The sequence below is a fragment of the Oratosquilla oratoria genome, unplaced genomic scaffold (genome assembly GCF_046742065.1).
Source record: "Oratosquilla oratoria isolate Oo_2021 unplaced genomic scaffold, ASM4674206v1 SCAFFOLD72, whole genome shotgun sequence".
Taxonomy (NCBI): Eukaryota; Metazoa; Arthropoda; class Malacostraca; order Stomatopoda; family Squillidae; genus Oratosquilla; species Oratosquilla oratoria.
The window spans coordinates 202506-215496 of record NW_027467736.1 but is presented as its reverse complement, the minus strand read 5'-3'; the positions used below and the strand labels follow the sequence as shown (position 1 = coordinate 215496).

At 41.4% G+C, this 12991-nt stretch overlaps 1 protein-coding gene across 2 annotated transcripts in view; it reads left to right on the top strand.

The window, feature by feature from the left end:
- Positions 1–705: 705 nt before the first annotated feature.
- LOC143023954 (negative elongation factor E-like) overlaps positions 706–12991 on the top strand; it is a 26703-nt gene continuing 14417 nt past the window's right edge. Inside the window, exons 1-4 of one of the 2 annotated variants that reach the window (XM_076182623.1) lie at positions 706–916; positions 3628–3810; positions 7475–7582; positions 8045–8244. In XM_076182623.1, the coding sequence (XP_076038738.1) occupies positions 836–916; positions 3628–3810; positions 7475–7582; positions 8045–8244 (572 nt within the window). In that variant the 5' untranslated portion in view covers positions 706–835. Of the gene's footprint in view, positions 917–1183; positions 3220–3627; positions 3811–7474; positions 7583–8044; positions 8245–12991 lie in introns of those variants that run through there. The other variant, XM_076182622.1, reaches the window with a different exon arrangement.

The following is a 12991-nucleotide window of genomic DNA, read 5'->3' as shown; positions in this document are numbered from 1 at the left end:
TGGAGGAAGTGAACATGAGGGGACGTCCTAGGATGAGGTGGATGGACGGGGTGAAAGGGGCTTCGGGGAAGAGGGGAATGTCTGTTGAGGAAGGACGGGAGAGGACAGAAGATAAGGGTGAATGGAGAATGGTTGTATATGGATGATGTTGTCATTGCATGAGGTGGAATGGGTGGGGGGGATAGGGGGTGAGGTAGTATGCGTGAGCAAAATTTGACGCAGCCCGAAGGGATTTCTCTCCGTCTTCTCCTTTTATGCAATGGGGGGACGGGGAGGGGGGTCGCCGATTTAATGAAGCAGCCTTGCTGTGGATGTGCTGTGTCCTGCGACACTGCTTCTGACCCAGGGCAGTGGACAAGGTGCAGGGATGACCCGTCATCCAGGAGGTGCTCAGATAAGAGGGAGGGTGCAGGGGTGTGGAGTGTATTCAGGGATGGAATGGGTGGAAATGATTTTATGCCTTTCCCTTTTTGGCTACCTCCCTTGTAAGGGGGAAAAAGCCTTGGTATATGTATGTATGTATGTACTGATGAAAAGAGTATGATATAATTGACAGAAGTACGCTACCTTAGACCTGGCATAAACCAATTTACCCTATCTCCTAATTCGATATCAAGGAAGTGCCAACAGCTAATACGGCTACTGTACATGGAATACGACAATTTTAGTAGGTTTTATATGACAGTCTCGATTCGACAGTTAGTAACGATGTTTTGGTTTGTGTATCAACAACAACAAACGGTAGAAGAGCACATAGTGTCTTGTGGTTGTGGAAGCAAAGGGAGTGCCTTACATCCCCTCCAAGAATAAATAAAATTTACAGTTCTAAAGCAAAATGGTATATCTCCATTTCCCTAGTAACCTCACTGAGGAAGAGCAAATGCTTCAAGCTAAATATCAGAAACTAAGGAGAAAGGTAAGTGTCAACTGATAATAATCATAATAGTACCCTGCTTGATTTATTCATCGGTTAAAATTATAAAAATAGTTTGTATTATTCCAGTATCACGCAAGCACATTTTCAGATATTTAATTTTCCTGCTTAAAAGATCTATTATTTTCTATGTAATGGTTAGGTTAGGGTACATTATTTACAGTTACTTTCGGTCAACGTAAATTTCATTTTAAATATACGACAGTAAGTCACAATTCAATACGTGTATACATGTGATTCTTTAATTCTCCCAAATGTTTGATTCTTGACTATTTTGGAATACTTCTTAAAGATCAGTAATATTTTTAGATATTACTACAATGATTATGGAAGATCAAGTCATTATCGACTTCTAGTCCATGGTAGTTACATCCATCATCGCTAGTGGGGCCACAGGGACAGTGTATAACGTCCGCCAGTACGCGTCATTTTATGCGCACGCCATCAAAACGGCCAAATTCACATATCACGGGAAATTTAATTAAAAAATGTCTCGCGAGAGTATTTTACTATGAGCATAGTAAATTTCAACCAATCACATCATCAGTCACATATCGGTACATAGAAACATAAAGAAAACATGGCAGCTTGCATTCAGGAATAAATCGAAAATTTGTTCAAGTTTCAGCGTGAAAATAAGCAAGAAAACTCCAATAACCGGGCAACAGACCCATATAAACGGAAACTACTAGTCTCACGGATTATTCTGATACCAAAAATCAGGGCAGGATATCATGGGAGAGCTGAGGAATCATAATCAGAAAAGGAGTTTTTTTCTACCAGGTCGGGTAACAACAACGTTACACGTATTATAATTGTGGTATCTCAGCCGCCGGTGCGGACGTGTCCGTCGAACCATCTTTTCATGCTTTAACAAAATCTATACTGGTACTCTAACCTACTGTAAGGTAGTATAATCCAGTTATATCTTGTTATTGAACATTGTGTGAATAACTGTACTTGCTGATATGTCATTCCTTGGGCCGTATAGTGAGAAGTTTGGCATAAAGGATGCAAACTTCCTGGAAGATTGCAGTCGGCTAGATATCAGCCAGGTGAACAAAGGAACTGTCTATGAGATGCTTAAGTTCATAAAGCAACACAAAGTTCCCTGGAAAGCTGTATTTTGTGCACTCAGCCATCAAAGTCCAAGTCTTAGTGAAGTATCTGTGGTTAATCTTAGGGAATCATTCCACCGGGTGTATGAGCAGAGAAAAAGTAAGCGTGGAAAGCTCAGGACAAAATTTTTATCAGAATTGTATTGCCCACCCCAGAAATCTGCACGTGCAGCTCCGGCTACAACTGAGGCCGTGCATAGTGATAGTGCAAGTACTAGCTCTGATGCAGATGAGATTCCTGCAAGTACTATCTCTGATGCAGATCAGATTCCTGCAAGTACTAGCTCTGATGCAGATCGGATTCCTCAAATAGCTGCGGATTTCAATAGTGTAGCAGAAAAGGAAGCATTAAAGAAATTAGCTGTAGAGTGGAGGGAACTGAACGACCTTAAACTGAAGCTAGAGAGTGAGAACAAAGACCTGTCTTGTAAGCTGAAGGAATGCACGCAAGAGGTAGTAGCTCTAAGGCAATTGCACCCAAGTCGAGCAAGACAGGCCTTGAAAAGAAAAGATGAGTCAGTAGCAAAGTGGAAGGAGAAGTATGCTGTGATGAAGAAACTGAAGCAAAATGCAGAAAAGAAGGCCTTCAAATTTCAAGAAACTCGGGACCAGCTGAGGCGTTTAAAGGAAGCAAAGAGAAAAATGAAGATGAGAAACGATCTAAAAAAGAAGAGCCTCAAAAACAGTCAAACAAGGGAGAAAAACCTGAGCAATGGAAAAGTTGTGTCAATGATGGTAAAACAACTGATTGGCAAACGAGAAGAGAATGAGAATTTGGCCACACTGCTGAAATGTAGAGAGGAGGAATTGCTCAAAGAGAAGGAAAAGACCTCTGAAATTGAAGCTAATCTGAGGAATGTCATCGAGCAAAGGCGTGCTAACTCAGCAAAGATCAGACGCGCATCTTATGTTCTGCAGAATTATGGAGTGGCCCAAAAAAATGTGTCAGAAGCATTGCGTGCAGTTTATCGTGCCCTGACTGGTGAGACCCTACCCGGTCCACTGCTGTCATACACCACCACCGAGCCACTTACCCACTTTGTGGAGGTGGAAGTGGAAACAAGAGAGCATGCAGGAGGACAAGCCGATGATTACATTGATACCATCTTAACGACGCTCCAACACCCAGAGACTCCCAACGACACCAGCAATACCATGAGTGATCAGGTTTGTATTATTCCAGTATCACGCAAGCACATTTTTCAGATATTTCTTTTTCCTATTTAAAAGATCTATTATTTTCTATGTAATGGTTAGGTTAGGATATGTTACAGTTACTTTCGGTCAACATAAATTTCTTGTTAAATATATGTGAATGCATGGATTCTTTAATTCTCCCAAATATTTGATCCTCGGCTGTTTTGGAATACTTCTTTAAGAACAGTAAATTTTTTTAGATATTATTACAATGATTATGGAGGATCAAGTCATTAACGATTTCCATAGTTACTCATGAAAACAAAACAAAACATGAACATGAAATAATTTATCTGCAAAGGAGTAGTTTCTTAAATGATAGGCAAGGGAGATTATTTAGAATTTAAATGAGTCATAAGATGAACAATTTTATTTCAGAAAAAGGCCTTACAGGCTTTAAAGACCCCAAAACCAGAGCCAGAAATGCTAGTGCCCCTCAAGCGTCCAATGGAAGCCAAAGATGCGAAAGAAATGGCAAAGAAACTCATCAAATCAGGAGCAATTAAAGTTCCTGAACGTCCACAGAATAACACCGAAAAGACAACTTTCAAAAGATCTATGGTAAGAGTTTGAAGAATATATCTGTCTACCTGTATTACCAAGCGGGCTTCTTCCTCCTTATATGAGAGGTAGCCAAATCAAAGTCATGCACCTACTACCACCCTTGTTCCACTCCTATCTTAGCTATTTGCTATAAGGTAAAATTTTAGTTGTGCACACCTATGCGATATAGCAATAGAAAATTAATTATTGATATTGTAAATTATAATAGATCAATAAGACATAAGGACGGGAGAGGACAGAAGATAGGGGTGAATGGAGAAGGGTTGTGTATAGATGAGGCTGTGATGCATGAGGGGGAGTGGGTGGGGGATGAGGAAGTATGTATGAGAAAAAATATGACACAGCCCGAAGGGATTTCTCCCCGTCTTCTCCTTTCCTGCATGAGGGGACGGAGAAGGGTGTCGCCGAATTTATGAAGTGGCCTTGCTGTGGATGTGCTGTGTCTTGCAACACTGCTTCTGACCCAGGGCAGTGGACAGGATGCAGGGATGACCTGTCATCCAGGAGGTGCCAAGATAGGAGGAGGGTGGAGGGGAGTGGAATATATGGAAAATGAAATGTGTGGGAGTGACTTCTATGCCTTTTTCTTTTTGGCTACCCCCTGTGTAAGGGGGAAAAAGCCTTTGGTATATGTATGTATAATTGATCAACGTAGTATGTGATTTTCTTGGCAGAAATCAATAACAAAATAGTTGCTAAAACCTATTTTCTAACAAATGAAGTCACGGCAGTTGAATGATACGCCACGTTTGTTTTGATAGGTGCTGAGGTCGAAGAAATGAAAGGATGATAGTCTATTCTAACCAAATCTAACCTACATAACCTAACCAACGTTTAGTAATTCGGTACCTCAAATTCTAAAGATCATCCGGGTTGTCGTCATTGTCATGGATACTGATGGCCTGATTATTATTGTACCTCAGGCAATTAACAGACGATGGCAGAACCCTGTGTTCTCTCATAAAGTCCAAGGAAGCCCTATTGTCTTTGTAACAGCGCTTATAAACGTCACTTGGAGTTGGAGAACACCAGGTCCACAACGTGAAAGCTGTCGTCTGATAGTGACTGGACTGGCACAGAGTCCATACCCTATCCTATTGGCTTCATTTATTAGTGAATTTGCTTGTAGCAATTTTTTTTTCTTTTTTCTTTTTTTAATTCCACCAAGAAAATTGCATATTATGTTCATGTATTATAATTTACAAAATACTGCTATTTGTGGATGAAGGGACATCCTTGTTTCCTGCCCACTGCCCAGGTCAGAAACAATGTAGCAAGACACAGCACATCTATAGCAGGGCCACTTCACTTACATGCCAACCCCCCCCCCCCCTCCCCTCATGCAGAAAAAAAAATTAAGAAATCCCTATGGACTGCATCAAAATATTATCCATACACAACCATTCTCCACTCACCCTTATCCCTGCCTTTTCCCTTCCTTTTCCCTTCCTTGTTTAGAAGGCATTCTCCTCTTGCTCAAAGCCCCCCTTTTACCCCATCCATCCATCTCATTCTCCATCTTCCCCTCAAGTTTACTTCCTTGAAGTTCACATTGGTGTGCTAGTATATGTAAATAAATACAGAAATACACTCACACCCAAGTCCTTCAAAGGCCACCAAACTCAGTACTCCAACAATAGCCCTGAGATGTAAATCACATAGAAAAAGACCCTCCCATACCAGACAAACTACACTAGCACACTTGTGCTTAGGAGATCATCTGTCATTAAAACAAAACCAGCATAGAAGAGGCCTGGCCACAGATTCAAACTGCCAGAGATAAAGCCACCACACAGAAGATATGGAACACCTCATATGTTCCACACTAACAATCCTCAGACAATAAGACATTATCTCTTCCCTAAGTGAGTTATGGCCCTGCCTGGAGGCTGTTTCTGGTTTCTTGGAGGCTGCAGGTCTTCTGCATGAGAGACCATAGGCAAGGGATTAATGTGTGTGTGTGTGTGTGTATATATATTTATATATATTTTTTTTTTCACCCTATCAGCCACATTAACTTTTTTCATTGTAATTCCTTGCTAACACAATTGAGCCTAACAAAGTGCTCAATGGAAGCATATTCAAAAACTGATACACTGTCTGTCTATGACTCAAACCTAGCCAATGTGTAACAAATGGACTGTGATTTAACCTGTTGCACTATCAAGATTGGGCAATTGGTTAAGTCACTGTCCATATGTATCAGCTAGGTTTGAGTCCTAGCCCAACAACATATCAGTTTTTGAATAAGTTTCCATCGAGCTCCTTGTTAGTTTCAATCATGTTTGTAAGGAATTAATCGGGAAAAAGTTGATATGGTTGATAAGATGAAAATTTGTGTACTGGGGACCATTCAGTGTATGTTGTGATTATATACATATATCACTGGTGAGAAGTGTAGTAAGGTGTTTGTAAATCATAACTAACACCACAGATGGATAAAAAGAAAGAGCTAAATAAGCAAGTCTATATATTTTTATTGCTAACTGCAATCCTCTTCAGTAGTACTAAGTGGGAGGAGGATGCTATCTTTAGATAACAACTTCTTACAAAAGCAAAGGAACTAGGGAAGGAGTAGATACCACGACCCTCACTCTCTGGTGACCTGAGGATGACATGAGGTCGGGTCAGGGGGAGGGGGAGGATACCTATTAACAATTTGTTTTGTAATGAAGATTTATGAGATTATGTCAGTGGACCCCAAACATAATCTCAGCATTGTTCATTACAAAACAAACTGTAGGTATCCTCCCCCTCCCCTTGACCCGACCTTATGTCATGCTCAGGTCACCAGATAGCGAGGATAGTGGTATTTACTCCTTCCCTGGTTCCTTTTCTTTTGTAAGAGGTTGCTATTTAAAGATAGCACGCTCCTCCCAGTTTGTACTACTGATGAGGATTGCAGTAAGCAGTTGAAATATATAGATTCACTTATTCAACTCTTTCTTTTTTTCTGACTGGTGTTAATTGTGATACATATATAGTGTGTGTGGTTCACCATGGTCTTGGATTGCTTGTTGGAAGAGAGCTCAGAGCTCATATACAATATATGTGTAATGCTGTGACTTTACATGCACCCACCCCCAACTCTGCCCATGAGAATTGGAGTAACAACTTGCAGTGCAGCAATACTGAAATTTTTTCAGCCATGGGTAGGATCTGAACCCAGGCTGCCATAGTGGCAGCTGGGAACTTTAACCACTGTGCCACAAGGTAGGTAGGTGTGTGAGTGGGGGGGGGGGCTTGTGGTGTGTGTGTATGTATATGCATACACACACACATACACATACCCGTACCTTGATTCAATGGACAAAAGGGGGGCAACATCAGTTTGATAGATATGATAAATTAAACATATGTTACTGTAATTTTATATCAGACTTATAAAAAATTGTGAAGATGGGCTCTTGACTATTTTACTTCTATTAAGAGCTTGTACATTTCTGTGGGCCTTTCCCAAATTATTTTATTCAACTGAAGGAATCCCTCACACAGCAAAAGTAAAATTATTTTTGTAAACCTTTTCACTGTTAGTCACTGCTTATATTTTTGATGTGGCTGGTACCATGTATTCTGTTCAGAGAAGATCCTTGTGCAGTGAGAAGGTTAGAGATAGTGGTGTGGAGAGTAATTTGCTTATTATCACTCGGAACACTTTTAGGGTCTGGAAAGGAAACTGTCTGCAGCAGACAAGGCACCGTCAGGATACCAGCCCTTCTCTACCACCCACCCAGAAGAAGAGGTTCATGAGTCCAAAGCAAAAGTGAAGGTAAAGTATATAATTTTGTTTGCTGGCTGAGCGGGTTAGGGTGTCGTTACTTGTGGCGAAGGCCGAGGGGATGGCAGTTTGAATCCTGCCTCCGGCGAAGTTGAACCAAGGGCATGGTTCATTAAATTCCACGCTACAAAGGCCTCTGTGAGGGGTACCATCCTAGCTCTCTGATAGGAGGGAGTTTGTGACGTTAAAACATATCATCGTTATATCATTTATGGTGATCATCTTTTGATTTTACTTACATGCTTATGCATTGACACAACTTTGACCGGAAGGCATTTTGCCCTAGAAATGCATCAGTGTAGTAGAGGATTAAATTCACTATTAGATTGAAAATTGTGGCATATATCACTGAAGACATTGACGTTGTGCATGCAAAAGGTGAAATATATATTTTACAGATTAAAGTTGTTTTGATGTTAGGAATATATCTCCTAATATTACCATTGTTTTCAGAATCTATATGATAGATTTGTCACTGCACGGGACCGAGAAGAGCGAGGGGAATTCACGCGTGATGGACGGGGAAGTGACGGCAAACCAAGACAGGGCCATACTATTTATGTATTTGGGTACAATATAACAGAAGAAATTTTGAAGAAAGCATTTTCAACATTTGGCAATATTGTAAATGTTAATATGGAGATTGAAAAGCAGTAAGTACATTTTTGTAAAATTTTTAGTTGTTGGAAGCAAATTATGTAATCTCTATATCTGTCTGTATACCAAGGACTTTTTCCACCTTATAGGGGAGGTAGCCAAGGTAAAGGCACACACCCATTCTAGTCCCATTCACCACCCTTGTTTACCTCTCGTCTTGTACAAAACACTCAGCAGCATTACACTATCCAACAGTAACACTACACGCTCTCACGCAGCAATAATCACAACAACAGATAATCTACCCTCAAATAGACAACAAGCAAATGCACTCATACGTCATTTTGCACAGACAAGCCATCTCACTTCTCACCCTGACGACCGACGCACCATTCGACGTAAGAAAGACTTTCCCACAGACTCAGACTATACACCCTTCATAGACAGTCAGACAAAACCCATAATACATAGTCTCAAGCACTCATCTGCCTGTGGCCCTGATAACATAAGCAACATCCACCTAAAACACATTGGACCACAGGGTATACACGCACTCACAAACATTGCAAACTACAGCTATTCACACAACACTATACCCGACATCTGGAAGCATGGTAAAATAATCACCATTCCAAAACCGAACAAAGACCCAACAATCCCAACATCGCACCGCCCAATCACACTTCTCTGCACCACCTCTAAAGTCATTGAACGCCTAATACTTAAACTTGTCACACCACATATTCCCCTTGCTGACTCACAACACGGTTTTAGGCCACTACACTCCACAAACACTCTTCTGACAAACCTCACACAAAATTTTTTAGATGGCATCAATTCAGATAGGCCCCACCAAAGAACACTTCTTATAACATTAGACATTAGTAAAGCTTTTGATGCTATCCCCCGCCACAACCTAACAAATGAAATATATAACACAGACATGCACAATAACACCAAAAGATGGCTGGCCAATTATCTGGCAGGTAGGAATGCTTACGTGTCATATAATGGCCAATCATCGCACATCAGAAACATTAATAACGGAGTTCCACAGGGCTCAGTTCTATCCCCCACACTATTTAATCTATACATGCATGACTTACCCACGCCAGACACCTCAGAAATACAAATCTCTTCCTACGCAGACGACATAACAATCACATGCACACATCGTAACACAGACAAAGCTGCAGAAATAATCCAGCCATACCTTGACACACTCAACACATGGTTCATCACAAAAGACTCAAAATAGCTCCAACCAAATCTACAGCAACACTTCTCACCAACTGGACAAAAGAACACAAATACATACCTCATCTCTACATCAACAACACTCTAATACCACACACAAACACACCGAAAATTCTTGGTGTAACATACGATACATCCATGTCTTTCAAACAACACATCACAAACATAAAAAACAAATGCACACCCAGACTTAACGCACTTAAGTCAATCACTGGAACAACATTTGGACAAAACAAAGAAACTAATATAACAATATACAAACAATGCATACGCTCAGTGTTGAATTATGCGAGTCCTGCATGGGCTCCTAATCTCAGTGAGACACACCACAACACCCTTCAAATCATACAAAACAAAGCCCTAAAAACAATTACAGGCTGCACAAATACAACACCTACAGACCATTTACACCATGAAACAAAAGTCCTCAAAGTCAAGGACCACCTCAACATGAGAGGCACACAAACACTTGCCGCAGCCACCACAAACACATCACACCCGCTACACTACATAGCAGAACACCCACACACACCAAGAAACATTAAAACAACACCCAAAGACCTTTATCACGCACAGATACTCTCTTCTCTTCCTCCACAACCACCAAATACCAGCCTCCGGAAACATATTCATAATCATATCACTCACCGCTCCATTAACACACTGAAAGACAACACACTTCTGCATGCCAGACCCCCTGATATCCACCCTTCTGAATCCTCTCTCCCACGGAAGGAGAGTCCACTTGGCCAGACTGCGATGCGGTCACCACCCAGCACTTCTAAGCTACCAGAAGAGGCTGGATGACCGCGTTGTGAACAGCTGCCCAGGATGTAACACTTCACCCCATACCATACAACACATAATGGAAGACTGCCTTATACACAATCACGCACGCAAACAACACAACATACGCTCTATAAAGGATTTGTGGGAAAACCCAGTTTCGGCTATGGCATTCCTTTGGGAGACGGGACTGCTCGGACAGACAGTCTAGGGAACGACAACAACAACAACAACAACCTCTCGTCTTAGCTCCTTGTGGATAAAGGATCCCTGTCTCCTGCTCATTGTTTATTGCCTGGGTCAGATGCCATGCAACAGGACAATACGTCCACGGCAAGGTCGTGTTTATTATGGATATAATTATTATGTGATGGATGATAAGATTATATGTTATCAGTTTTGACTACTTGTAAACTTTCTTTGGAGTTCAAAACTGGTGAAATAAACTATTGATATAATTATTATGTGATAGATGATAAGATTTTATGTTGTTGTTGTTGTCGTTCCCTAGACTGTCTGTCCGAGCAGTCCCGTCTCCCCAAGGAAGGCCACAGCCGAAACTGGGTTTTCCCACAAATCCTTTATAGAGTGTATGTTGTGTTGTTTGCGTGCATGATTGTGTATAATGCAGTCTTCCATTATGTGTTGTATGGTATGGGGTGAAGTGTTACATCCTGGGCAGCTGTTCACAACACGGTCGTCCAGCCTCTTCTGGTAGCTTAGAAGTGCTGGGTGGTGACCGCATCGCAGTCTGGCCAAGTGGACTCTGTCCTTTCGTGGGAGAGAGGATTCAGAAGGGTGGATATCAGGGGGTCTGGCATGCAGCAGTGTGTTGTCTTTCAGTGTGTTAATGGAGCGGTGAGTGATATGATTATGAATATGTTTCCGGAGGCTGGTATTTGGTGGTTGTGGAGGAAGAGAAGAGAGTATCTGTGCGTAATAAAGGTCTTTGGGTGTAGTTTTAATGTTTCTTGGTGTGTGTGGGTGTTCTGCTATGTAGTGTAGTGGGTGTGATGTGTTTGTGGTGGCTGCAGCAAGTGTTTGTGTGCCTCTCATGTCGAGGTGGTCCTTGACTTTGAGGACTTTTGTTTCATGGTGTAAATGGTCTGTAGGTGATGTATTTGTGCAGCCTGTAATTGTTTTTAGGGCTTTGTTTTGTATGATTTGAAGGGTGTTGTGGTGTGTCTCACTGAGATTAGGAGCCCATGCAGGACTCGCATAATTCATCACTGAGCGTATGCATTGTTTGTATATTGTTATATTAGTTTCTTTGTTTTGTCCAAATGTTGTTCCTGTGATTGACTTAAGTGCGTTAAGTCTAGGTGTGCATTTGTTTTTTATGTTTGTGAGGTGTTGTTTGAAAGACATGGATGTATCGTATGTTACACCAAGAATTTTCGGTGTGTTTGTGTGTGGTATTAGAGTGTTGTTGATGTAGAGATGAGGTATGTATTTGTGTTCTTTTGTCCAGTTGGTGAGAAGTGTTGCTGTAGATTTGGTTGGAGCTATTTTGAGTCTGTTTGTGATGAACCATGTGTTGAGTGTGTCAAGGTAAGGCTGGATTATTTCTGCAGCTTTGTCTGTGTTACGATGTGTGCATGTGATTGTTATGTCGTCTGCGTAGGAAGAGATTTGTATTTCTGAGGTGTCTGGCGTGGGTAAGTCATGCATGTATAGATTAAATAATGTGGGGGATAGAACTGAGCCCTGTGGTACTCCGTTCTTAATGTTTCTGATGTGCGATGATTGGCCATTATATGACACATGAGCATTCCTGCCTGCCAGATAATTGGCCAGCCATCTTTTGGTGTTATTGTGCATGTCTGTGTTATATATTTTATTTGTTAGGTTGTGGCGGGGGATAGCATCAAAAGCTTTACTAATGTCCAATGTTATAAGAAGTGTTCTGTGGTGGGGCCTATCTGAATTGATGCCATCAAAAATTCTTTGTGTGAGGTTTGTCAGAAGAGTGTTTGTGGAGTGTAGTGGCCTAAAGCCGTGTTGTGAGTCAGCAAGGGGAATATATGGTGTGACAAGTTTAAGTATTAGGCGTTCAATGACTTTAGAGGGGGTGCAGAGAAGTGTGATTGGGCGGTGCGATGTTGGGATTGTTGGGTCTTTGTTCGGTTTTGGAATGGTGATTATTTTACCATGCTTCCAGATGTTGGGTATAGTGTTGTGTGAATAGCTGTAGTTTGCAATGTTTGTGAGTGCGTGTATACCTTGTGGTCCAATGTGTTTTAGGTGGATGTTGCTTATGTTATCAGGGCCACAGGCAGATGAGTGCTTGAGATTATGCATTATGAGTTTTGTCTGACTGTCTATGAAGGGTGTATAGTCTGAGTCTGTGGGGAAGTCTTTCTTACGTCGAATGGTGCGTCGGTCGTCAAGGTGAGATGTAAGATGGCTCGTCTGTGCAAAATGACGTATGAGTGCGTTTGCTTGTCTGTTTGAGGGTAGATTATCTGTTGTTGTGATTATTGCTGCGTGAGAGCGTGTAGTGTTAGTGTTGGATAGTGTGATGCTGTTGAGTGTTTTGTACAGTTTGCTGGTGTTTGTTTTGTGATCTAGTGTATTGATAAATTTTCGCCAATTTTGTGTTTTTTGTTCATGTATTTTATTGGCAATCACAGTGTTTAGTGTTTGTATTTGGTCTGCTATGTTTTGAGGGATAGGTGTGGGGGTGTCGTGTTTAAGTGTGTCACGTTGTCTGATGAGGTCTTGGATTTCTGGTGTGAAGTTGGGGTTGTGTGATTTTCT